This window comes from Phocoena phocoena, chromosome 19, assembly GCF_963924675.1.
Source record: "Phocoena phocoena chromosome 19, mPhoPho1.1, whole genome shotgun sequence".
Lineage (NCBI taxonomy): Eukaryota > Metazoa > Chordata > Mammalia > Artiodactyla > Phocoenidae > Phocoena > Phocoena phocoena.
In genome coordinates this window covers 22,560,144-22,587,996 of record NC_089237.1, presented here as the reverse complement: position 1 = coordinate 22,587,996, position 27,853 = coordinate 22,560,144, and the positions used below count along the sequence as shown (strand labels likewise).

The window sequence follows — 27,853 nt, the reverse complement described above, 5'->3', positions numbered from 1 at the left end:
TGAGGCATCGTGAAGCGTATGTTTGTCATTGTGTAAATGCACACACACACCAGTGATCTGTGAGTGAACTGAAATCACAAATGGAACTTGACCATTCCCAGCCTTCAAATATTAGATTTTCTCCAACCTCATCCACCCAACAACCCAGGTCCTATATCACAGGTAGTTTAGTGAAAGAAACTGGTAAGCTTAACCCTGCCTGAAATTCACCCCTGGTAAAGATCAGCCTCTGGGCTGGAGTTGCTTTGGTCTCCTTTTTCAAACAATTGAAAAGAACTTGAATTAGAAGGAAAGGGGAGGGTAGGAGAAGTCCACAATTTAAGGAGGGAAAAGCTTTGAACAGAAGATGGGTTTTTTTAATCATTGATTTTCATTTCAGGTTGATTGAGCAAGAGACCAAACCAGCTACCTAGAATGAAAGTTTGTGGGCACTGTTTTTTTCTGCAGGAGCTGCAACCTTTTTGCAGTAGAAATTGTGTGGCCTCTTATGCTATTAGCGTTGTGCTGTGGTGTTGCCGACTGACTTCTCCAATTCTCTTTTCTCAGTGGGCTAGAATGCAGCTGATTAAATAGGCCGTGACTCACATAAGCTCCCATGTCTTTTTTATTGACTGCTTTATGGAAATGGATCACACTCCAAAGGGTCCCCATTGTTGTTGCTGTGGGTGGCTGACTGAGGAGTCACGTTTAGTGCTGAGATCGGCCCCTACTCTGTTGTTTGTTACTGCAGAGCTGGTATGGGTGGGATACAGGGTTTAAAGGAATCTGGATGAGGAGAAAAAGATGTCTGAGAATTTCTTTTATCTTCATCTGCTGTGAAAGTTGGGTGGCCATCACTTGTGTCTAACACTCTTCTCGATCTTATGTTTATGGCCCTACATCCTTCAGCTAAGTGAATCTTTCCTTTATATGGGCTATTCTGAGAGATTTAGTTAAGTGCAGTGGTAGAGAGAGATTATGACACTAATATAATTCTGTTTTGTGCTTATATAATGTGAAACACCCTTAGGTTTATCCAAAGGGCCATTTATTCCCAATAAATCATTTCTATTTTTTTTTTCATTAAGGTGGTGATATCCTTTTTCAGGTAATGGACAAAAAGCCTCGATTTTTAAAAAAAATTGTATACTTAAATATAAAAGTTTTTGCCTTAAAATAGCTACTCATGCAATTGTTTGTAGCTTCTTCCTATTTTTATTATCATCCTGCAAAACATTTACATACCTTCTATTACATGTCAAGTCGCTCTGCAGATCGGTTCACTTGCCAGTAGGCGTGAATTCAGGCATACAAGACTCCTCCTGCCTCATCACACAGGACTGTGGCTTACGTGTGTATCCTCAGGACCACCGGTTCTTGATCAGTGGGACCCTAAGCTGACACTGAAAGAGGAGAGAGCTTGATTGCCACAGTGGCTTCCCATCTTGGACCGGGATAGATCTGGATCCCATCTGGGTTTATCTGATAGATCATGGAGGTAATGAGATTGCACTCAGAGTCAACTTTACATTGAGAACAATTCTGTTATTGTACTCACCACAGAGTGCCTTAGACATAGAAGACAATCAACAGAATAAAAATTGATTTGATCTAATCTTTTTTCCATAGCCATTCCAAATTTCACCTATAATCCCATTTTTTCCACTGCCCATAAGGGAATCCAGGCAAGAGAGTTCATCAGTACAGATTCCCTCTAATAAAAAAGCAACATAACACACCTTACAAAAACACAGCATATAAAATACTGTATTTCCAGCTCTCTTACTCTTCAGAATCTTGTTGGTGAATGACCAAGAGAGGAAATTCAGTAACTCATTCAGTGCTCAATTTTAGCAAACCAAATGTGACTTTTGGGGTGAGAAGGTGGTGATGGTGCTGTCCCTAGTCTCCTAAAATTAGTGACTTGGAATTCAAACATTTCTGCTGCATTATGTCTTTGTTTTCTTGGTGGTGGCATTCTTGGGTTTCAGTTGGTGGGGAGAGAAAAGCCTCATGCTGATAATGTACTGAAAGTAAATGAAATTAAATAAGCGAAGCAGTGCTCACCACTACTTCCTTCCCCCCTGGGTAATTCAATTCAAGCTCTCTCTCTGATGGCAACTCACAGGGACTGTCTGTGTCACCCCGCTGGGGCCTGGAGTCTTAACATCTAAATAAAAGTTTCACTCGAGCATTTTTTATGCTCCTGCCAGCAGGATCAGTGAGCTGGTGTGGGCACATTAATGTAATATTCATACTCACAGACTCTCCCCACACACAAGGCAATGGCTTCCCATTTTCATAATTATAGATGTTCCATAAAATGGCATTTAGATTTGCATTAAAAAAGGAGGTTTGAATTCTAATAGAACGTTTAACATGTCTTTTAAGATTCAGACTCTCGGCATCTTTAACAAGAAGCTGTGTCTCTGAGTTTAACAAGACCTTAAAAAAGGGAAAAAATGATGGGAAGAAAAGATGGAAACTCCAGGCTTAGGGGATCCTGTTTTTCTTATCCCCTGTGTCTTTCATTTAATTTTTAGGCCTCTAGGAGCAATTTTTTGACAGCGCTGCAGAGAGGATGGGCTCCCCTTCAAAGGGCCTTCTCAGCCATACTGGGTCCTCACCCTCAGTACAATCTGCTTCTCTGTTTTCTTGGAGAGCATTTTCAAAGAGATATTAGAATTTTCAGAGGGGTGGGAGAAATGAAAGAATCCTAGACAAATGAACTTTCCTTTGCTGCTCTTCATCTCATGCGTGCACCCTGAGACCCATCTGGGAGGATTTATAGCAGCCACAGAGTTTGCTAACTGTAAAACACACAAATGAAAACAGTCTATGAACGAGGAAGTTGACAATATGGACAAATAGGATATAGAATCAGGCACTTAAACACCTAAAAAAGAAACTCTTCTGATCTATATTTTTAAAACTAAGCTTGAAACAGAAGCAAAAAGTACTTTTAGTTGCATTTTAAATCATCTTAAAATGTTATTTTTAAACAAAAAGTATTCAAAGCATTGAACAAAGTGCCAACGCACAGCTACCACTGAATATTAGTTATTGTAGATGTTAAGAAAACAATTGTGTGATTGAAAAAAGTGATTCCACCCAAGAGTCTCAAGATATCGTATAGGTGACCCAGTTGATTCATATGCATTGTGCCTTAATTTGGTTTATATTTTGTTTGCTTTCTAAATTTTTTAAGGCAAACCAAAAGAGATTTGGGTTTGGGGACCAAAAAGAATAAAATTAGGATTATGCTAACCCACTCCCTTCATTTCTCCTAATTAAGAAATAGAGAGTTATATGTTTTAATTGTTTTTGTTGTTGTTCCTGTTTCATTTTATTTTTTTGAGGAGTAAATTCCTGCCTCATTGTCTCTGTCCTTTGCCCCTCCCTTCTGTACAATAAGTATAAACCCCAGCGGTGGAAGATAGATTAGGATCTTGACTGCTCAATAAATTTGTACCTAACAAGGCTAATTGAAAGCGGAGAATGTTAGCAGCATACAATTAAAGGCTGATGTCAGATCCAGGTCTTCTCTGTGTAAAGGCTTCTACCTAGACTCTTACCATTACTTTGACAAAACCAGAATTTGGCAGCTATTGCCAAGTTCAGCTATGCAGAGCCTTTCTTTGTGTGAACTTAATAAAAATTATGTTCACTACGGTGGCTTTCTGTTTGTTAGAAAAAGGTATGTGTTTAGTTAAGCAAATTCTTAATTTTCTGGAGTCCTTTTCTTGCCGATCAGTACATGCTTAGCCTACCTCCCCTTGCACAAACTAATGTTATGTTTAGATAATTTTAAGCAATTTTAGCATTAGATATAATTAGGAAGAAAAAGAAAATTTACTTCCCCCCCAATCATCTAGAAATTGTTTTATTTTGTGCCATATATAAGCAATAGCCCCTCTGCACCCCTTCATTAATGTAGATTATCTCAAGTAGCCCAAATAAATGAAAATTCTGTCAGATTTCAACAAAATATTTTGCTCTTGTTCCTTTTAGGAATGGAAGACATCATAAGAGGAGCTCAAGAGCTTGATAATATCATCAAGCAAGGATACTTAGAGAAGAAAAGCAAAGGTACTGATTGGACCCTCCGATCTCAGAACACTCCAGGAAGGGAAGGGAAATGAGGAAAAAGAGGGCTAGCATAAGGGGTACCTGCTCTATGCCCAGTACTATACTAGGCAGGGGTAAGGCAAAAGGAAGGGACGAAAAGAAAAGAAGTCTGGTGTTTGTGTGTAGGCTGAAGAGAGATGGCCCCAGATCTTCACTTCATCAGGATAGGGATTGGTTCTGCCTTGCTCACCTGGTACACAACAGGTGCTTAATAAATACTTGTCGAATGAATAAATGAATGACTATATTTTTGTTCTCATCTCTCAGTGTGCTCCCACAAAGAGTGAAACTATGTTGCTATGAGTGCAATTTTTATATCATATGTGTAGCAGCCCACTCTCGAGTTTTAGACCAGCCCCAGTCTTCAGCTTTCACTCTTTAATTAGAATAGGTTCTAGTAGGATTGGAATGCCAGGTTTAACACTCAGGCAAATTGGCTTAGCACAAAGAAAGCCTTGCTCATGCCCATGGCCTGGAGTGTCATTTCGGTTTGCTGAAAGGCAACACATAGAGATCTCATGGAGAATTTTATAACTACAGGATGAGACTAGAACCTGAAAGATATAAAGGAAAAGTAGAGAAACAGCTGGGATCAGAGCAGGCAAAACCTGTTTAGAACTTGGACCTTTAACTGAATGAGTCCTCTGCACTCTGTGTCAACATGGGATAACCTGTGGGAGTGAAAGGGAGGGTTTTACAGTCCATTAACCTCGGAAATAAAACAATAACACACTGGACTGTGTGTTGTTGGATTTTACGGACTCTTCAGTGATTGTAGTTACCTGAATTTATGTCCCTTACTGCTGTTCTGTTTAGATCATAGTTTCTTTGGATCAGAGTGGCAGAAGCGATGGTGTGTTGTCAGCAGAGGCCTCTTCTACTACTATGCTAATGAGAAAAGTAAGTGTTCTTCATTTGCACAGCAGCATCTCACTCCTGGATGCAAGCACTTCGTAAATTCTCAAGCACTTAGATCTCAACTTAGCAGTCCTTAACTAACACCCATAAAGGGATATGCTTGGGAAAGAAATAAGCCTGGGTAAATAGTACCTTACTCATCACCAAAAACTCAGATGCCAATTTAGAAATTATAGCCCCTTTAAACACTAGGATATGTGGCCAGCATATAAAAAGGTTACCTTTTATTATGACTAATAACGCATTATCAAGGTTGAATACTTTGGCATTTAAAAAACAGAACCCCTGGGACTTCCCTGGTGGCGCAGTGGTTAAGAATCCACCTGCCAATGCAGGGGACACGGGTTTGAGCCCTGGTCCGGGAGGATCCCACATGCTGTGGAGCAACAGAGCCCGTGCGCCACGGCTACTGAAGCCCGTTCGCCTAGAGCCCGTGCTCCGCAACAAGAGAAGCCACCACAATGAGAAGCCCGCGCACCGCAACGAAGAGTATCCCCCGCTCGCTGCGACTAGAGAAAGCCCGCACGCAGCAGCGAAGACCCAGTGCGGCAAAAAATAAAATATAAATAAATTTTTTAAAAAAGAACCTCAAACACTTTATAGGCATTAATAATATAGTTAAAATATTGAAAAAAATTAATTCTGAGAAGGATTTTAGCAGCTTACCAGTGGCCCAGAAATAGAACCTTTGAGTCCAAACTCTCTAAGAGCAGGCTCCAAACTTTATCCTACTGGGTTCTGGGACGTAATCCAGTGGACATGCCTAGAGCCATGGAGTGCTGAGACCCAAATGGTTGCTGTCCCCTAGAGACACCCTTCAGCCAGATGGCAGCAGCTGCGAAGTGTTGACTCAAGCCAGAGGCAGCTTCTTAATGAGCCACCACTGACTCAGTCAAGCACAGCACTCATGAGCCATCCCTAAAAGACCCCCATCCATGCTTAACACAGTTGCTTAGTTCGTGAGAAGGAATAGAGGATATAAGCACAAAGTGGAGGCAGCAACAAATAAATACAAGCTAAAAGTTGTTATCGTAGGTGAATGCAAACTTTCAAATAGGGCATACCCTCCTGCAGGATTAGACTGCCCCAGGAGTAATTCTACAAAACAAGAGGGAGATAAAGTAAAGTAGCAATTCTTGTGGGGGCTTTCTTTGTGCTCTACCACCTTCTTACTGAGGCGTGATCCAAAGTAAATCCTTTATTGTCCTTCCGATAATTTTCTGTTTCTCCTCTCTTCCTTCTTTCCCGGACTTATTCCTCTCCCAAAGCCTGGATATCCAGTCAAGGGAATAATCAGATACCTACACATTTGCCTTTGGACTTCCTGCACTTTTGGGACTGAGGTAGCAGAAAGAATAGCTTTGCTAAGTGACATGGAATCCTTAAGATTTGCTCTTGGACTTCAAGGCAGTTACCTCATTCTGCCTCTCTGCCTGCAACAGGTATCACTGACCTTCATCTTGAGTTCACCATCACAATTCATCAGAACCTTTCCTATACAGGGGTAAAGTGTGAAGCCCTACTTGGAAATGATAGCAGCATAGCTCAAAACCTGAGTAACAAGCCCCCTGTATCCTTCCAACCCCCCCCCACTCTCAAATCCAGCAACTATAATTTCTCCCCTGAATTCTAGGCATACAAGCCAACCAGGTTTTATTTTCTTATTTTAAACCTTCAAACTAATATAACATATATGTCCTTGTAAAAATGTTCATCATTTCCCTTGCATTTAAATACTTGGTTGGCATCTCTGGATATAAAACTAGGTATCACGTTCATTCTTTCAGAATCCTTCCTACTCAAGGTGAGGAAGGAGAGCAAGAGCGAGAGGCTTGGAGACTTTTATTGACCATTTTGCCGTCAGAGTGAAATAAAAGCTGGTGACCAAAGAAACAACAAAACATTTTAGTGGCCAGTTAGAACAAGGAGAGATACTTTAACAAAAAAGATTCTGGTGTCAAAAAGCACTGTTGCATGGCTCCCTTCTCGCCAGTTACTTCTTATTGTGCCCAAGACATTTTCTTAGTAAGTATAGAGTGTTTGTGTATTTCTTTTAGCTCAACCAGGTGAGGACAGATTCTTTTTCTTTTCTTTTAATATTTTCTTCCCACTGCCATCCCTCTTATCATCATCATCAAAAAGCAACTCATTCCACATGACACAGGACAGAAAGCATCACCCAGACACGGGGGTTCCATTCTTCTACATGTTCTGCCTGAACCACACCATGAGGACACAGAATCTTTGGGAACCAGCCCCTCTTTTTCTGTTTCTAATATTTTATTTTTTTAAAAAAGAGAATGACAGGCATAGTCGTCTCTCCTTTCACTCACTTAGGGTCCTTTTCCTTTTATCTCCTTCCTCATCATCTAATGATACTCAGCAGTACTCTGCTACTTCCCAATTTGGCCTCTTGCAAGAGGGATAAAATACTGAGTTTTAATTATTCTCCCTCTAGCATAAATTCTCACCTGACCAGCAGGAGGGGGAGAGCACTGTAGCCCAAATGCTACATAGGGCATAGGAGGAGAACCTGGGAACTTATAATGCCCCCTTGCGCTGCTGTCCCTCCCCTCAAATGTGCTCTGCTGGCCCTGATAATAATGTTTCAGTTCTGTAATAGCCTTCAAGAGCCTCACGTTTTCGGCCACACTCTCCCTGCTGTAATAATTCCTTCTTTCTGTTATTATAGATCTCTTAACATTCTAATAAATTCTCTGTCTCTGTTGTACTCTTTTGGCTAAGTAACCTTTCACGTTGCATTGCCCTAGCTTGGCAGTGATATCTGCCTTGCTGTCGCGGTAGCCTCTTCTTAAGCTTCAGTAATAACCTCTCCTTGACTATTGTGGTTCCTCAGGGATGTAACAGCTGTTTCTGTGCTTTTATTTTACATCCAGAGAAGATGCCCTCCCTTGGCAGTTGCATCTCTCTGGAGATACAGGGAGCTTTCCTGTCTTGCAGGCAAGCAGCCCAAAGGGACCTTTCTCATTAAGGGCTACAGTATACGGATGGCCCCCTACCTGCGAAAAGATGCCAAGAAAGAATCCTGCTTTGAGCTGACCTCCCAGGATAGGCGCAGCTATGAGGTAGGATGAGCCGGGGCGATGGAGATCCTCATTGGTGTTGCAGTTTCGTTCCATATTGCACGTGAGTGGTGGTTGCTGTGCTGGGCGCCATCTTTTCTTTGTTACCTCTCGTTTCTTACCAAGACCTTCTCTCTTGACACGTCCTCACCTTTGCTATGTCGTGCCCACCCTCCTGTTGCCACTTTTATCCTAGATACTGCCTTTGCTTGGCTTCCGTCTCTTCATCCCTCCCCTTCTCATCTCACTCTGTAGGTGAGAATCTTGGCTATTGCAGCACACAATCTAATTCTTTATTCAGAGTCTCTAATTTCATGGCTTTAATTCCCACTCTATTTTTCAACTGCTTATCTTCACTTCCTTCCTTGAAATCCAGAAAAAGAGAAATCTGACTACAGAGTGAAAAATAATTCATTTTCCCATATTCATCTTGCTATCCAATATAATCTTCCTCTGTGTAGATGCACTGCATAACTCTGGAAGGATTTCTCAGATACTGGTAGCAATGAATTCTGAGTAGTAATAGTGACAACTGAGGAACTAGGAGGACCTGAGTGGGGGTGAGAAAGACATTCTTCACGGTGTTCATTTTTATATATTTTGATATAATATAAAAGGGAATATAATAGATAATGCATTATAAAATTAATTAAGGCAACAAAAAATGTCTGACTATGGGACTATAGTGATTTTCACCAAAAATATACTTTTACATGTGTGTATGTAGATACACATATTGTTTCCTCCTTGTTGGTTATTTTTATCACAGTTTTACTAAAACAATTTAGAAAAACTTTAGCTAACTCAAGAAAAAGAGAAAAGCCATGCTAAGGTTAATATTGAGTAACCCTTTGACTCTTCAAGTTTTTCTCAGCACTCATTCTTTTATGTTTCTACAGTATCATAACCCTTATTTTGATAAGATGACCTAGGTCTTAATTATGTAATTTCAAAAAAAATTTTAAGTTAAACTAAACTTTTCTGTAGAGTCTTTTGTAGATGTATCTAAGTTATTTTTTAGTATTAAGTTCTTATTTGATTCACCCAGATCCAGATAAAAATTTATATGATAAGTCTAAAGCAGTTTCCCTAGGCATTTTTTTATAGAAATGTATTCTTAAGAAATCAAGAATGACAATATCTATTAATAAGTTTTAAACAGGAATCTGTTTCTTTCTTTTTTAACCTCTTTATTGGAGTATAATTGCTTTACAATGTTATGTTAGTTTCTGATGTATAACAAAGTGAATCAGCTATATGTGTACATATATCCCCATATCCCTTCCCTCTTGCATCTCCCTCTAGGTGGTCACAAAGCACTGAGCTGCTCTCCCTGCGCTATGTAGCTTCTTCCCACTAGCTATCTATTTTACATTTGGTAGTGTATATATGTCCATGCCACTCTCTTACTTCGTCCCAGCTCACCCTTCCCCCTCCCCGGGTCCTCAAGTCCATTCTCTATGTCTGCGTCTTTATTCCTCTCCTGTCCCTAGGTTCTTCAGAACCTTTATTTTTTATTTTTTTTTTAGATTCCATATATATGTGTTAGCATATGGTATTTGTTTTTCTTTTTCTGACTTACTTCACTCTGTATGACAGACTCTAGGTCCATCCACCTCACTACAAATAACTCAATTTCGTTTCTTTTCATGGCTGAGTAATATTCCATTGTATATATGTGCTACATCTTCTTTATCCATTCATCTGTCGATGGACACTTAGGTTGCTTCCATGTCCTGGCTATTGTAAATAGTGCTGCCGTGAACATCGTGGTACATGTCTCTCTTTGAATTATGGTTTTCTCAGGGTATGTGCCCAGTAGTGGGATTGCTGGGTCACATGGTAGTTCTAGTTTTAGTTTTTTAAGGAATCTCCATATTGTTCTCCACAGTGGCTATATCAGTTTACAAGGAAACTAGGTTTCTTGTATAGTACATGTCTTTATCTTACCCTAATGGCCAGATAATAAAAATGTTTTTCAGCAACAGGCATTTCAAGTTGATTCATTCAAAATAAAAAATTACTAAAGCTGGATGCTTGACTGGCCTGTTTTGTGAATCAGGATGTAGAGTTTGTTTACTTCTTCTTTTCTTTGGCCCATTGATTCCAAGTCATTACCATGGTCTGTGCATTCTTCCTCTATAATAGCCTTTGGATCTGTCCCCTCTGATTTACTCCTACAGCCATCACAATAGTTAAGTTCCTATCACTTCACGCAGAGGACTAGTTAAGTAGCCTTCTAGTTGTTCTTCTGTCTCTAATTTCTCCCTATTTCAGTCTCTCCTACTCACAACTATTGAAAGAAGCTCCCACTCCTTTTGCGAGAATTTACAGTGGCTCCCTATTGCCTACATTTTAAGTCTGAATTCCTAATACTCAGAGCCCTTTCATCAACTCTTCTCTGATCCTCCAGCTTCATCTGTTACTGTTCTCCAGTCAAGCTGATCTGCCTACCTTCCCTATACATCATGGTCTCATTTCTAATCTTTGGCAGCTGGTTCTCCCTACCTGAAACGTCCAGTTCCCTCCACCAGTTTCCACCAGCTCTTTTTAAAAATCCAACCAAAACAGTATTCCTTCAGCACGCCTCCCTGGCTTACCATAGGCAACGGTAAGTGCTCCGTGTCTTCTCTCAACATCCAGCTGTTATCAAATTCACTTACTTTGTCGTGTTCCCATGTTAAGGGTGTATGTTGTCTCCAAAACTGATGCATTGATCTGAAGTCAGGAATCTGGGTTTGCCTTTTTTTTCCTGTAAACTGTTCGCAATAAGTGCCTGATGAATGAGTGGGCAATCAAATGAATGAATGCCCATGAACATGAATCTGGATTCAAATCCAGCTGTCAACGTTGGGTATGCAAAATAGCTGAAGGAAAAAAATCACTTTGAGTAGGATTTTGATCTTTTTGCTAAATATTAAGCAGGCAGAGAATCCTGAGCTTTCAGCTTGACTCTGCAAGTCCGCTCACAAGGTTCCTCCCCTTGAACCTCCCTAAAGGATTCACGGAAATTTTAGTGAAAGTGATACATTAATTCACTAATTTTTCTCTAGTTTACAGCTTCTAATCCAGCTGAGGCCAGAGACTGGGTGGATCAAATAAGTTTCTTGTTAAAGGGTAAGTATTATTATTACAGAAGTAGTACTTGAATGCATTTGCAGTTGACATTATGTTGCATAAATATAATCCACAGGCTTCAATATATTTTTATCTGCCCATTCTCCCTATCATATCCCTCATATGGTAACAACAAATAGTAACATGGGTGAATCAGAAGGAAAAGAAACCATCAACCTGGAAAGGACCTCTGATATCATTCTAGCTCATCCACCTAACTACAGGCAAATCTGTAATATTTGTAACCACCAGAAAAGAGATGCTGAAAATCAGCTCAGCTCAATTCAGTGTCTCCTAACCCCTTACATTCTGGAAAGGAAATTCGTGATACCAAAGTCATCTAGATGTGGTTTAGGGTCCAAAATCTTCTAGTTTTAGTCAGGTAGAAATCCATACTCATCTAGGTGACCTTCAATGACATTGGACATTAAAAACAAATTGCGGTTTCCCAAGCTACAGTCAAATGGTCCTTACTTTGGATGGGAAGAGTCCTGCCTGAAGATGTTAAATGGCTGCTCTTAGAGTACCCTCTGCTGGCCAGCCTGTAGGCACAGCAGTGATAGTGGCCCAGGAAGCCTTGTCTGGGAGTGGCCTGACAGGTAGAAGTAGCCAACCTTGAGCCTGTCACCTGGCATCAGATAACCCTCATGATGGTATACATACATCATGGCAGGACCCCGCCTCTGCAGAAAGGCAGAAACACCAACTTTGTAAATGGCCCCACGACCTAGGGAGAAGTACATCAACCTAAAAACACCAAGCCTTTTCATCTCCGTTTTTTATTCTGCTGTAAGATTTTATTGTGGATAAAAAGAAGGAAGCACCAGAGCTTTAATTATGATTGCCTGTTTTACTCAGTTTATGCCTTTGCTATCACAAGAACAAACTATTGCATCTACCAAGAGCATCACGTATAATAGACTAGAACTAGGCAAACATGAACATTGATGGCGAGACTACAGGGTACACTCTCATCTAGGTGCATTGGATTTATGCGTGTAATATACCCCTAAGTGTGTAAACTTCAATAAAACTCCAAGCAGCTTTATTGAGCTGTACCCTATGGTAGTTTCAGAATCCCACATTGAAGAAATTATTCATTCCATTTTATTTTAAAACAAAATAATAACATATGGTTTAAGCCACAAATGTGTCTTTGATCCCTTCCTCATATGAGGTGGCACCAGAATTCAGATGAAAATAGTTGCAAAATCTTTATTAAAAGCCTAATCAAGCGGAACAGTTTTATTATGTTTTGAAATGAACATCGGATGTCTCTCTATCCTTTCCTTCCCCAGAGCACCCTGCCTGCTCTCGCCCAACCTGCAGAGGTCCCTCAGCAGGGTTTCAGAGAGCACTCTGTACTACACGTCAGAGAATGAACCTTCCCAGTCCCCCATTAAAATAAAAAACCAATCTCCCTCTCCCGCCCTGTGCCCCCCAGTGCTGTAATGGCTCAACATCCTCTATGCGGTGACCCACTTTAAGGTCAGCCAGACTGTACAGTTGCAAAAGGGCATGGCAACCACATCGCTCAGCCGTTCCATTTGGTGTTGTATTACTGTTATATTTTCCCACATCCCACTTTCTCTTCCTCTTCCACTTTTGCCCACTCTTCTCTTTACAAGCAAACGTCTCTGAAATTCTGCAGTGAGATCATGGGGGAGATGAGCGTGTGATAGCTCAGGTATCCTACAGCAGCCACCATAGTTCCCAGGCTCTGTGTGCATCCAGAGAACCCAGGGCATCACTCATCCTTCCAGTTTTCCACTTGACAAGCAGCGCGAGGCACGCTGGCATTTCCTCTTCTGGCCTATTTTCTTCCCTTCACCTCGTGTGCTCATTCACACACCCATACTTTTCAGGGCTGCTTCCTCCTGATCAAGTTTTATCGCAAGGAAGGATTTATGTTGATGGTTTAAACCTGACGCAGTGCTAGTCTGGCCTTTTCTGTAGATTTCCTGCCACCAAGGCCCGCACTAGAAATAACAGCACTTAACCTAGTGTTTCATTTTCTTTTGACGTGTTTTATTCTCATCCCTCCTCCTCCTTCTCCCTCTTTCCTTCCCTGCCTTATTCTTTTCTTTTTCTCCCTATCTTGATTCACTCTCATCTCTGCCCCAGCAGACCTGAGCTCCTTAACCATTCCATGTGAAGAGGAGGAGGAAGAAGGGGAGAAAGAGGAAGAGACATATGATGATATCGATGGTTTTGACTCCCCAAATTCTGGTTCCCAAAGCAGACCCATGATCTTGCATGGGAGTGTGGGGCTCAAAGAGCCCATGGAGGAGAAAGAAGAAGATATTTATGAAATCTTACCAGGTGAGAAATTTCATCTTCTAATTATCTTCCTCTAGTTTAGACACTCTTGACCTGGTTGAAGAATATAACTTTGACAACTCCAGAGGAAGCCAAACCTCTGAAGGAGACACGGTAGGGAAGCTTCCGTGGAGCTTCTGTGATTCCCAGCACAGAAGCTCTCCCCTGCTCTGGGGGCAAGATGGATTGATCAGGGAGTGTCTTTCATCTCTGCATGTGAAGTAATTTATTACAAATGTCAACAGGTTAAAGAGTCAAGAATACTCATGTTGGTTCTCATTGGTTTACTGCAAGTTTCATCAGAATTCTCTAGTTTGAACTTATTTTCTGTGTAATTGTGAGGATAATGGAAAGTCACCTCAAATGATGAAGGATATAGACTGAAGAAATATAGATAAACGCTGACAAGTCTTTTCAGTAACACAGTAAAGCCCTGATAGAGCACAGCTCACCGTTGCCTAGTTTAGATATACCACGAATCGAATTGCATCTCTTGCTAATAAGCCTAACGTGTGTCCTCTGCCCACCATTACAGCAGGTCTACTGTACGTATTTCTTTTTTCACAAAGGCGTGATAACCGGCATCTCAAAAACTGTGTAGTCATCACTGCGCCCGCACAGCCACTTCCTGTGTGGGTAACAGCAGCTGTTGAACAGTGCAGAGCACAGTGGGGGGTCAGACTGTGCAAAAAACGAATCCTGAGCCTTTTAACTGTGAGCTAGTTAGACCATGGGAACGCTGAATCTTCAAGACCATTCAGAAGATCGCTCCTGTGGAAATTTGCCAGGAGTTCAGTGCTCTGCTGAGAAATTCAAGTTAAGCCTAAATTTATAGCAATTTAAACCTCAGTCCCAGATGAACGTAGGAGCTAAGGTGAACAGAACATTCAGGCCCCTGAAGACAGGGCTGTTTGCTAAAAAGCATTGCCAGTAAGCAACTGGCATTTCAAGGCTTCCTAAGAAGAGGGTCCAACCCTGTCAACGCCACATTCGTCTCTCCCTTGGGGAGAAGCCATGTCATTGCTTCCTGGGACTTCACCCACCCAGCAAGCCGACAAGGAGAGCCTGCTTCTTCTCCCAGCACTTCCAGCCTCCGCTAGTCCCAACTTCCCCAGCCTTTCTGTTGTGTTTTATTATGCAAATGATATCTTGGTTGAGGTCGAGCCATTTCTTGTGTCTGAAGTTTAAAAAAAAATGATAATTTCCTCAGCAAGTCATCGTCGTTAATGAAGTTTTACAAAAACAGATACAACCAAAGGAAAATAAAATTTCACAGGTGATAAATTTTTCCAATTTCCCTGGCAGAATTCGATAGGATTGTTAAATTAAGAGTGAAGGTGTCTGTTAGAAAGCAACGAGCAGTGATGGGTAATTTTATAGACTGGAAAATTGAATCAAATTGCTACATTAAAACACAGCTCCTCTGAGAATCTTCCCTTTCACAGTCTGCTCCATTGCAACAGCAGGGTGCAGAAATGGATCTAATTCACAACACTCTCTAAAAGGAGATGTACTCCCCAACTCGGCCAGAGATTCCTGGTGAGCCCACCTTCCACTCACTACTGTCCCAGGCTGGGGGAGATATCCAGGTGACACTCCACTTGGGGTCACAGCTGTGGAAGAGTGCTCTGGGAGAACCTTACAGAACCACCCAGACCTCTGGGGAGCCAATAAGGGCTGTTTCATGCACCATGTTTACTCCTCAAAGGAGCAGGCAAGAGGGAGCTGATGCGCAGACACACAGAGCGAAGGAGAGTAAAGGGAAAGAGGCCTCAGAAAATATGATGGGATTGAGACCATCACCTTACCCCAGGGGGGGTCAATGAATGTATGATTGGCTTCTTAACAACCATCCTTCCCGCACCTCGTAAAATCCTACCCTTGACCATTGCAGCACTGCCCACGGTGCCAAAGTTCACACCAGTCTGGATACTGGAGTGGTCTCCAAGGGCATGGAGACTGCTCGGCTTTCTCTAGGAAAGCCACTTACCCTCTGCTCACAACAACTGTCCCTCAGAGGTGAGGAAGGCCACATCATAGGAAAACCAGGGTCTCTTTCCGCAGGTTAGGGCAACAGCAGCCAACTTGCTTATTAAGTTTCCAGTGGACAGGGCTGTACCCAGCCAACAGGTTCTTTCCCAAAATCTTCTATCCATCACAGTTTTTAGAGACAGCATTGAAGTTGGGATAAATTGGCATTTAATTATAATATGAATATTTCAGACACAAGTCTCCATCAGCTAGCTTCCTGTCCATGCCACTCGGCTTGTTGCTGCTGACATTGCTGTTAGTTTTGCATGTGCCACACTACCCATCCTGGAGGAATTGAGAGGGAACGTGAGGGAGCCTGACACTGTCTCCCCTCTGCCACCATCTCACAAGACCACCCACCGAGCAGTGGCATGTGAGACACAGCATGGTGTTGCAGGTAAAAGTGCTGGCTCTAGGTCAGGATGGACCTGCTCTGCCACCCGCTAGCTGTGAGACCTCGAGCAAGTTATCTGCCCCCTCTCTCAGGTGTGATTTTCCCACCTGTAAAATGGGGATAACAATAGTAGCTATCATAAAGGGATGCCTGAGAAGCCTGGAACTGATGTGTGTAGAGCACTTAGAGCCCTGGCTTACAGCGAGCATTCAATAAATGCTGGCTATTCTCCATTTGGCGGTATTTAAATAGGAAGTGTTACCTCCTTGAAGAACTGGGAATCGGCTCATTCCCCACCTTCACCAACGAGACCTGAGACAGTCCGGTTGGACATTTTCAGCAATATGTGTGAAGCAGGTGAAACTGAAAATCCTGAGCAGATGGAAAGAGGATCACGCCTTCTGCTCAGGCCCCATTTTTACTGCAAGGACAGGTGCTGGGTGGAGGAACAGTCGACAGTAAGGTTGGATTGTGCTAACATTGCATACCCATCAGTAGTCAAATGACTTGGGCCTCTAACATGTGTCTCATGATAACAGGTAAATGTGCTTTGTAAATGATTTTGCTTCTCCTTCCTCTTTGGCATGGGGCCTATACAAGCCTCATTGTCTCTATGTGGAAGGCGGTGTAAGTGAGATCTCCTCCCTTCCAGAATATAATTTCAATGGGCTTCCTAGCTGAAAGAAAAATGCCTGTAACACATACCAAGTCAATACAAAAATGTTTTTTCCTAATCAAAATAATGTATGGGTCATCAAATTAAATGTACAACATCACATTAATCATTGGAAATTTGCATTTGCTACGTGGCTAGCACGCTCTTTCCCGTGAGGGAAAACCAGAGCACTGGAGGTTTTCAGCCAAGACCACAGTGTTAGTCCCAGATAATATGGTTTCAGGGTTGGTATCCGCTGGGATTTCTGAACATCCACGTTAAGAATATGGGGCCCTTGATGTTTAAGATCTCTTTTGCAGTAGATTCAACTGTAGGGAACTATCAACAAAGAAATACTAAAGGAATATGTGGAAAATGGGAGGCTTTTCTGAACCCTCTCTCACCCCTCCCCAAAATCATTTTACAGCCTAGCATAGGCCCAGTTTCATGATTCAAAATTCCATAAAAGTACAGCTTTTTATCAGGTTTCTCTTTGTCTGGGGCCTCAAGCCTGGAATCCAGCAAGGCACCTGAGACCACTGAAGAGCTGTAACTGGGGCCTCGCAGCAGCTGCGGTGGCAGCAGAATCTGGCTGTGTTCTCTAGAGAGATTTCAGGAGAGGAAACAGAAGGAGAGACAAAGAGTCCTCCCTGGGTATTTCTATGCACATTCTGAAGCTGCCCGCACTGCCCTGGAGGGCTATTATAGACCCAGAAACCAGACTGCCTTATAATAAAGCATATAACTGGGTTCTTTTATAATTTGAGTCGGTTGGAAACAAGCATTCTTTGGAATTATTTTTCCCCCCATACAGCTGTCCAGACCCACAGGAAGGGGGAATGGTGATAGTAAGAGGTCTAAGGAAAGAAATAAAGCAGACACCAAAAATACAAAGTTTATGAAAAAACAATTTCCAACTTCATAGGAAAGCAACACTCCATGAGGGGAACATCAAAGAAGAGTCAACGCCATCATCAGGCCCCTTCTGAGCTTCTTGGCCTTTTCTTCCTCTCACTCCCATGCACCCTAGGCCCTAGGCACACCGTGCTTTGGGTCAGCACCAAAACTGGAATCATGTATTTTCTTCTACCTGGAATCCTCACCCTCAGTCTATGAAACCCAACACATTCTGCTCAACTGTGTCTCCTCAGTGACAGCCTCCCAGAGACTCAGCTGGAATTGAGCTCTGTTTCAGCCTTTACCACAGGGATTTGTATTCAGGTCTTTCTCTTCCAATTAGTAGGTGCTCAATTATTATTTGTGAAATTAAATTCAGTGCATTGCAAGTGTTGCAGTTACCACAAATTGAGTTTAATATCTAGTATATCAAGACCATACTATGGAGATAGGATGCAAATATTTTGAGGTAACAGTTGAGATTACCAGCTATGCAACAGAGAATTAAATGGGTTATTAGCATCGTGCTCATATTTGCCATGTTGTCTGAAGAGGTGCTGTAGCATCCATGGATTTATATCTATGTGTGCTGTGGAGTGGTTTCTATTTCCATTTTTTCACATGTTCCCTTTGCACATGTATTTCTGCTGCATCTGTCACCAGAGCACCTTGACATCTGGTTGCACACTGATACATTTGGCATTTTTTAAGCTTCTGTTACTTTGCTTTATTTGGGAGAAGTGACTTCCCTCTTTCTTATCTAGTCATTTTTTGAATTTTATTCCCAGTTCAGCTGATGTAAGGGCAGCACTTCAGAAAGGAGCCAGGTGTCATGGGAAGCTGGCTCCTCTCTGGGCCCCCGAGGTGGAGTCAGTGTCCTATTCCTCTCAGCCTCTCATTAATGTCCCTGACATTGTGCCAAGAGTGTTGATTGAAATCAACTCTCTGGATAGTGATGCTAATTTGTGATACCCCATGGTTCTCTTACATGTTCACACAGTTAACAGAATCTTCCTCAACTGTTTTCCCAATTGAGATGAGATATTTGGGAATCAAGTAGAGCATTTTATGTAATAAATGGTCAGTAATCTTTAGAGGTTAATTTGTTTAAAGCCGATGTAAGGTTGGGGTCTCATATGCCCTTTTAGGAGCAAGGACCATTATAATCTATTACTGTGTAAAGTTGAGCTAGCACATAAATTTTACTTCCTTCTTAAATGAAGATGTATTTTAGCAGATGTCATGCTAAAATGCCTAATAATATTCTTATAGAGAAGTTCAGCAAGCTCTTTAGCCTATAAAAAATTTTTTTTCAAAATAATCTTTTTAAAATTAAAGCCTCAGGACTTCCCTGGTGGCACAGTGATTAAGAATCCACCTACCAGGGGCTTCCCTGGTGGCGCAGTGGTTGAAAATCCGCCCGCCAATGCAGCCACTCGCTGCAACTAGAGAAAGCCCGTGCTTAGTAACGAAGACCCAACACAGCCATAAATAAATAAATAAATAAAAGAATCCACCTGCCAATGCAGGGGACACGGGTTCAAGCCCTGGTCTGGGAAGATCCCACATGCCGCGGAGCAACTAAGCCCGTGCGCCACAACTACTGAGACTGCGCTCTAGAGCCCGCGAACCACAACTACTGAGCCTGCATGCCACAACTACTGAAGCCCGCGCACCTAGAGCCCGTGCTCCGCCATGAGAAGCCACCGCAATGAGAAGCCCGTGCACCACAATGAAGAGTAGCCCCCACTCGCTGCAACTAGAGAAAACCCACGTGCAGCAATGAAGATCCAACACAGCCAAAAATAAATAAATAAATAATTAGTTAATTCATTAATTAAAAAAAAATAAAGCCTCACCTTACAGATGAAAAAAAGAGAGAGAAATTTGGCTGTTTAACCCCCTTTTGTGAGCAAAGAGCCTTTTTTTCTGTTGCCATATAATCAGTTTTCTTGACTTTGGAGTTTGAAAAATACCAGTTTGATTTCACTGAAGGATCCAAGGTAAATTGTATGCCTCTGTGTGTATGGTGCCCTCTGAAGCTGGGAAGGTGCTGAGAGGTGTGCCTTTCACATGCAGTTGTAGAGGGCACTGTCCTCACCAGGTGATGGTCCCCATACTTGCTCTTTCAAAGGCCGCAGAGGCACAGCACCCAGCCTCTCACTTCAGCAGCTAGGCTTCTTGACTGGAGCCCACTTTCAGCCACCCGGGAAGGACAATGTTAGATAGAACAGATGTAGGGACTGGAGCTTCCCGGTTCACATCCATCACCATAGCACTTAGTAATGGTGGCAAACGATATATAAGATCTACAGCCAACAGTCTGCTTTCTTTCTAGGTGACTCCACAGGCACAATGGAAATCAGAGTATCTGTTCTGGAATTGAACTGCATAAATAAAGCAGAGGTTTTTTTTTTTCCATTTTTGTATCATGACTGGATTAAGTGCTGTTGCCTGAAAGGATAAAGGAATCAAGTTTTAGTTTTCATTTTTATCATTGCAAATACATTTACATTCTCCTATTTTACAAATGCAAAAGCAGGCAAGCCACTTTCAATAATTTATTTTAAAATCAATGCTAATGAGGTTATGTCTCGTCAGTGGCCGAGTTTTACAATAAAGTCTGATTTATTTAGAAAAGATCTTTGGTGTAGCTTCCCATCTAATGGTGGTGGGAAGGAGGTGGAGTAGCAGGCACGGTGACCCTCCAACTTCGGATCCAATTTGTAATTCACAGCGGAGATCTGACCCAATTTACATTGATTAGAATTGGGAGGAAGAGACATCTGCACACAGACAGCAAAGGCAGAATAAACCCTCTCTGCAAAAATGCCTAAGCACAGCAGATTACTGGTCTTTGTGATTAAGATGTTTGATATCAGCAAAAGAGCTGTTCTCTGTCCAAATTATCGGGTATCTCTGAAACTGAGGACGTACCAGCTCTTCTTTGAATGTTTTCAATCCTGTGAAATTGGTCCCACGTCAAAAAGGAAAAGCATCATAGCAGAGGAAGGAAGGAAGTGGGCAAGTAATAAGACAATGTGCAAAGAATGATGTTTAACATGATTTATTTCAGCGTGATCTATTTCCCATATTTGATTTCACTCCTCCATTAGGAGCACTACAGGTGGTAAGTAGGAAATTGTCTGCTGCAAGGTCATACGTGGAGATAAGTAGTGTTGAGTCCTTTTCCCACAGAATCTTATAGGGCAGATATATATTTACCTATATCTATATATAGAGAGAGACAGATATCACATATCACTTTTTTTTTGGCTGCGTTGGGTCTTTGTTGTTGCGCGTGGCCTTTCTCTAGTTGTGGCGAGTGGGGGCTACTCTTCCTTGCGGTGCGCAGGCTTCTCATTGCAGTGGGTTCTCTTTGTTGTGGAGCACGGGCTCTAGGGCACGAAGGCTCAGTAGTTGTGGCTCATGGGCTCTAGAGCACAGGCTCAGTAGTTGTGGTGCACGGGCTTAGTTGCTCCAGCGGCATGTGGGATCTTCCCAAACCAGGGTTTGAACCCATGTCCCCTGCATTGGCAGGTGGATTCTTAACCACTGCGCCACTATGAAAGTCCCACATATTTTTAAATCTTGGTAATATGACTTATTTCCCAAAGTATCAATCCCAACAACAATATTAATTTTAATTTTTTCAGGGGAGCTATATCATTTTGTATGTGAAATCAATTGCAATTTTTTAATGCTCTGTAGTGTTTTAATATATTTTTATGCCATTTCTTCTTAGTTATGAGCTTAGAGTTTACTTCCCCTGGTCTGACATACCAGAACTCATGTTGCCCTATAAACCTTATATTTAAGGGGGGAGGAGGGCTGCCCCATGCCATCGCCTCAAAAGTTCCATTTAATGGCATAACTATGGGCAAGCAAGACAGGTAAGTGCCCTAAGATCCACAGAGAGAAAGGAAAGTACATGTGGCTGGAAGAAACTGAGTATTCAGCTCTCAAAATGTTCCTTTTTATGCCCCATTCATTCCGTGTGTGTGTGTGGAGGGTGTAATGATGAAAAGGAGAACAGCAAGTATATTTCTGTGCATTTTACCCCACATATAAAATAGCTTAATATGATTCTGGTACTCATGCTTTCTTGATAAGGACCCAATTCCCATGTTATCAGATAGTACGAAGTCTGGGATGAAACAGGTTAATGAGCGTAAGAAACTTAGGCCAATTATGTTGTGACTTTGACCATATAAACACTTGGATGGAGTTAGAAAATAGCATTGACTTAGGATTCATTGTGTACCCGCCATTCATTCCAACTGCCCTCAGGAGCTTCCACTCTCATGAATGCAGCAGGCTGAATAACAAACAAGAGTGAAAAGATAACTACAAGCCCCAAGTACTAAGAACATAAAATTGTATACATGACCAGCTTCTGTGACAGCTGAGCAAAGCTTGATACATTAAGGACTAATTAATCACAGAGGGTTTAAACACGTGCTTAGCTTCACACACAAATTCTGGATGCTTACGTGGAGATAATACATTTTGAAGAGAATGCTAGAATGGGAGGAGAAATAGGGTTTGAGGAAAAGGATTAGGATCCTAGTAATAGGCACCTAAATAATCCAGTGGATCGGAAGCTCCATAGGGCGGGGACCCGGCCAGTCTTGTCCATCACTGCATCTCCAGTTCCTAGTGCAGTGTCTTGCATACAGTAAGCACTTAAAAATGTTTGTGAATGAATGAACAGAGATGGAAATAAGAGAAGGCCAGTTGAAGGTAAGAGATGATTTTTTTTAAAATGGTAATTATTGCCTTAAGAGAGTGTGATGAGCTCAGAGGAAGAAAATCTGTCAGTACAAATAACAGACTACTGACCGCTAATGGCTAATGCTGATCATGTTTATCCCCGCAGATGAAGAGCATGATCTAGAAGAGGATGAGAGTGGCACTCAACAAAAAGGAGGTATGAGACCTTCAAAAACGTACAGGTGCTGGATAGGACATTTGGGCTTCCCACTGGAGAAAGCACCTTTCTCTGACTACAAACATTACCAGACTCGCTAATTAAGAGGGTAACTGGTGTGTTGACCTCAACAGTCCTGAATAAGATGACTGGACAAGGAAATATCTTAACATTAAAAGCAGCCACCCATTCACTTTAATTAATGTTCCCAGAGCTGCTAAGATTTATCCTAGAGAGGTGGGAAGCCAAACCAGATATTTATTTTTTTCCTATCAGTATTTCTTAAATCAGTACAGTGAAAATAGAATTGTCTCATCTCTAAGAGATCAGAGGATTGAGAATGGAAAGAATAGAAAAGTCCCTATCTGAGAGGCCCGGAGATTGCAAGTTCAGAGGGGAATGGAAATGTGTCAGATCTGAAAAGTGAACATGGGGTGAAGGATAGAATTGCTTGGTTATGTTGACTTCTGATGGCCTGGTTTGATTCCAGGCACATTTGGAAATGAATATGTAACAGCTTTGTTGAATACAAAATTATTTCTTATTCATCCCAGACTGTTAACCATGTTTCAGTCTGTTAGTGAGCCCATCCTTTCTAAGGTCAGATGCCCCTCTAAAGCCTCCTTAAATGGACCAAGGACCTAGTCTGTCATTGTCTGTAAAGGAATATGTGTTGCAAAGGCCACCTCAAGGACATTCATTCCATCAGCAGAGCCTGAAAGTGCCTGATTTAGATACTGGCTGACTTTTTCTTAGAAATTCTATGGCAGTTTTAAGCCTAGGGGTTCTTTCCCTCTTCCTGTCCTGCTCCCCCTCTGTTTCTCCAACCTCCCCTTTTCCCATTCTCCTCTCTCTTCCTTTCCTCGTGCCTTTTCTTCTCTTCCTAATCCATTCAGCAAAGCCCCTTTCCTTGGTTCATTCTCCATGGGAAGAGAATGTGTAACAGGTTTAGTGAAGGACCCAACTTCATAAACACCCAGCTTCTCATGAGGAGAGAAAAGACAGCAAAGAGGCAGCATCAGAATTCATGTGCCAAAGCCAGAGAGAGAACTGAGGCAAATATAACAGGAATGTTAGTGTAGTTTCAAGTAAGGACCTCGTGACAGTTAACACATGTGATTAAGTCCATTCTGAATCTTAGTTTTTACCGTTCTACTTGCCGTACAGAATTCCAACAAAAAATCTGTTTCCTGACCGAGCCATGTCCCACATATGTCTCTTCTCAACCAACTTCCCTTGCTAGTGCAGGAAAGAAGCACTTCATGTGGACAGCTTGGGTGGAGTAACTAGAAGCTTCCTATGGCCAACTTTAAGCTCCCTTGGGAAGCAGCAGTCTTCTGGCAAAAGCCTAAAATTCAGTTTCAGACGTCTCCCTCATCCCTTTTCTTCCTTCCACCCCTCTTTCTAAGGTTCAATCTGAAGAGTGAGGAGAGATTTATTTCTTAACTGTTTCAGCAGCTATAATTCAAGTACACTTTAAAAAAAAAAACCCTTTGTTCCTCATGCTTCTTGCCTCCAAAATCGGTGTTGTTAAAGTGTAGTGAGCTCTAAATATGTTTCTATGGTTTATACCTCCCACCAGTTATAATGATTGGTGACTTAGTGATTAAAAAAACAGAGGAGGACTTTTCTCTCTCTCTGCAGAATCTGAGGCAGGAATTTATATTATCCGTGTTTACTTATTTATTTATTGAATTTACATGGTGCCTTTTCTACAAAGGAGCTATAGAAACTGCAACAAATATGTAACATCCAAATGTCATCACTTAGCTTTAAAACAATAAAATACAGAGGTTCGAGGGATGGGTAGGCATATAAAAGGCAGGGAGCTCCAGGACAACGTGAATTCTTCTGTAATAGGCAAGCTACACAGGTTTGGTTCACTTGGGCAAGTCAGGTGTCACATGCCCTTTGAGAGGGAAAAATATTTTCTCCTAAAAGGTACCATGGCTAGCAGGGTCACCTTTAAAATCCACATACTTTTCTTCACTATTCCAGGCATCCTTTTCCTGGAATGCTGTGCTTTTCCCTGATGGAACTGCTTACATTTTTAAAGCCCAACTAAGAGCTTATCAGAAGAGGGGAAAAAGGAATTCAGTTTATCCTGATTGGGTGTTAATGACCCTGTAAGATGTAATTTCTTTTATTTTGTTCTGTTACCTAGAAAATCTATCACGGCCTTGTAGTATTGATTATTCAATCTATAAAGAGCTCGGTTTACAGCTTGACTGTTAGTAACAGGGTTATTCTAATGAGTGACTCTTCAACACCTCAGATTTTCACTAAATTCCAACCCATCAGCCTAACAGTCTAACACTAAGTGTCTTTGGTGATGACAGCTTATCTCCCTTCCCTATCATGAAAAGGTATGTCCAGGTAACCAAAAATAAAACTCATTCTGTGCTGTCTGTATGAAAACGACTGGCCGTTTGCTTGGGTATGCCATGAAAAATAAAAAGCAGAGCTGGAGGCACAAATCATCCTTAGATACATCAAACCTCTGACCAAGAAGGATCTTGAAACAGGTTGCTTTTGCTCTGAAGTTGTAGGCAAACTCAGCCAAGGGGGCAGCCCATGTTCACTCATTTCTGCAGGGCAGAAAAATGGTTGCTGATGAGCATTCCGTTTCTGAGGCACTTTTTCCACTTTAGTGGCAGCCAATGGAGTGAACTATTACACAAAAGAAACAGAGGGAAGCCACAGAGGTATTTGCAGCTCTTACTTTTTGAAACCCGTTTCCCAAGACACATGTGAGTGGATCGTCACCCAGCTATAACTTTGGCCCAATAAAAGGAACACAGGAGATGAAAATTAGGATCTGTGAGTGTTCCCCACTTCAAGATCATACTTATAACATTAAGGACCATAGTAATTTCAAAACTCAAAGACTAAAGGGCTATGAAAACAAGCAAATAGTATTGTTCAGTTGCTCTTCCTGTTCTGGCGTCAAAGTCAGTGGAGCTTGGCAAAATTTTTTATGCCTTTCTTTCTGAAATGGTTAATAAGGTATCAGGCTGAGTCTGCTTTAATGGACTGAACATGGTGGCCTTTCTGGCCTGGCCTAGAGAACATTTCAAGTCCCTTCCAATGGGCCATTGCCTTGGCCTTCTTTGTCCATTTCTCATGCTCTAGCAAGAACTGGCTTTATCTGTCTTCTCCTTTTGTCTCTCTTTTCTATAATCTGTTAAGTAGTTATACCCAGGGCCACATTGGCACAGTCCTTTTGCTTATCAAGAAAATGTAAACAACGTGCTGACTTGCCTTTTTTTTTTTTTTTTTCCCTTGCCTTTTGCCTCTTTTCCTTGGTCACAGCTTGAATTCTGGAGCTACCCAATATCCCCCAAACAGAAGCCCAAGGTGACATATGAACTCTGGAAAGAACGTAGTCAGGCTCTGTTGTCCCTAAGGAGGGGGAAAGGCAGAATGGTGTCTGCTCCTTTCACCTTAGAACTCTCCCCGTCATGGAGACTCATTTTCAAATATTGACTCTGTCAATAGTAGCACCAACTTGGCCTCAGTTACAGGAGAAATGACTGTCACTGGTTATAAAGACTTGGTGTGGAATGACAGATGCTTTGCAATAAATACCTAGAAAAGAGAGAAAAACAATATATTTTTTAACTTGGTCTGCTGCTAGTCTTCCTATGACATTTTACCTGCTGGGAGCATAGCTTCTCTTACATGGGATAAAGAAAATAAGACGCTTCCCCCCTTTTTCTTTCTCTGGAAAGAGTCCTCCTCAGCTCTGCTGGCAACTTAAATGCTGTGACCGTACCCATTAGCTTCTCTGTCATTGTAATTGTTGTTAATTGTTATAACTGTTTTAGTTATTAGTGGTGTCATTATTGCTCTGGGTCCTCTGTCTGTTTTATGCTGAATATATTAGTGCTTTTCTTTCGAATTACCCGTCTTTATTTAGTGCAGAGTTACGTTTTTTGGAGAGACGTTGAGAAATGCTGGCATTAAGCTTTATTCTTTTGTTTTTCATTCCAAATGGACAGACTGGAAAAAAGTAATTAGATGGAATAATGTCCTCAAAATGAGAATGAGGATGTTTTGAATTAATTAAATGGTCAGAATGCTGCGCTATTTCTGATCTCAGACTGCTGCCAGAGGAGTGTAAACCTAAAGGAACCTCAATCCAGCCCATAGAAGCAATCCTTCCTCTCAGGCTCCCAATTCCTTACTGATCTAAAGACATCAAAGTCTCCTCATGCTTCCTCTGTTCATAGGACATGCTGGGCAAGTTTAGGGAGAAGCTGGACTGGCCCAGCAGACCTCCCAGCCTTCAAGCTCTTCCTGGGGCCAAGCTTCAGGAATAAAGCCCTCCTTGGCCTTACCTCTTCACCTCTTCAAGGTTTGATCAGGCTTTTGTTTTACGACTAAAGCTTCAGGGAAACCTTCTCTGACCCCTCAGACTAGGTTAGATTCCCTATTATACACGAGACCCTCAACTTCTCCTTTGCAGACATATCGCAATCATAAATAAATAAATAGTTGTGTGACTGTTTCATGGTGCCTCCACTGCTGGATGGCAGCCCTAAGGGCAGGGACCGTGTGCGTGGCTGATGCAGAATTCCCAGCATCTAGCATCGTCCATGGCACAGTAGGTTCTGTGCACATGTCTGTTGAAGGCTGAAGAATGAACGTAGTGAAGCTGTGTGCACACATATACCTAAAGCCGATCACATGTGTTAAACTGGGAGTCTGCAATACAGAATCCAATCTTGTTCAGTTAAGACGTTCCTCTCCCTGATTTCTTTAATACCAGAATACCTCTGTTTAGATAGCAAGTCCAACCTTTCCCCCATTTTTAGCCCTTCATTCTGCTTATTTTCCAAAGCAGCCTTGTTATGATTCTGACGATTCCAGTTCTTGGGCTAGGCTAAACTATCTCCTGGATTCCTGAGCTCTATCTTCTTTAGGCCTTTAGCTTATGAAAAATTGAAGGCATCTTCTATCTTTAGTTTTTCTTGGAAGGCTTTTGTTTTTCTGCTAGCTTCTTGCATTCCCTATGATCTGTTGTGCTTTTAGAATAGCTTTTTTTCCAGGTGTTCTCCCCAGGTGTCTTAGATACCCAATATCAAATCACTTTTTACATATATACCCAAAAGGTACTCATAATCTCAGGAGCTGTCCCACACCCAGGCACATGGGGAGCAGTACACCACAGTGACCATCTGCTAGGCCAGAAAAAGCCAAGAGAACTTCGTCAGTCTTACAATTTGGAAACATCAAGTTATGTTTTTAAAAAATCTATTTTTATAAAATTATTTTCTTTATCACATAAAAATCCATGAAGAATATTGATGTCAGTATACTTTTCATTCCTAAACTTAGGCAAAATCTTGGGGTGAATAATCAACTCCATTACAACTGAAAAAGCATTATATCCTCTGGGA

The 27,853-nt window shown here is 41.7% G+C and overlaps 1 protein-coding gene across 1 annotated transcript in view; it reads left to right on the top strand.

The window, feature by feature from the left end:
- The window catches only part of SKAP1 (src kinase associated phosphoprotein 1), a 241,111-nt gene that overhangs the window by 191,369 nt on the left and 21,889 nt on the right, over positions 1-27,853 (top strand). The window contains exons 5-10 of the mRNA XM_065897986.1: positions 3,991-4,068; positions 4,924-5,007; positions 7,987-8,111; positions 11,162-11,225; positions 13,353-13,547; positions 22,401-22,451. Coding sequence (XP_065754058.1) covers positions 3,991-4,068; positions 4,924-5,007; positions 7,987-8,111; positions 11,162-11,225; positions 13,353-13,547; positions 22,401-22,451 — 597 coding nt within the window. The remainder of the gene's footprint in view (positions 1-3,990; positions 4,069-4,923; positions 5,008-7,986; positions 8,112-11,161; positions 11,226-13,352; positions 13,548-22,400; positions 22,452-27,853) is intronic.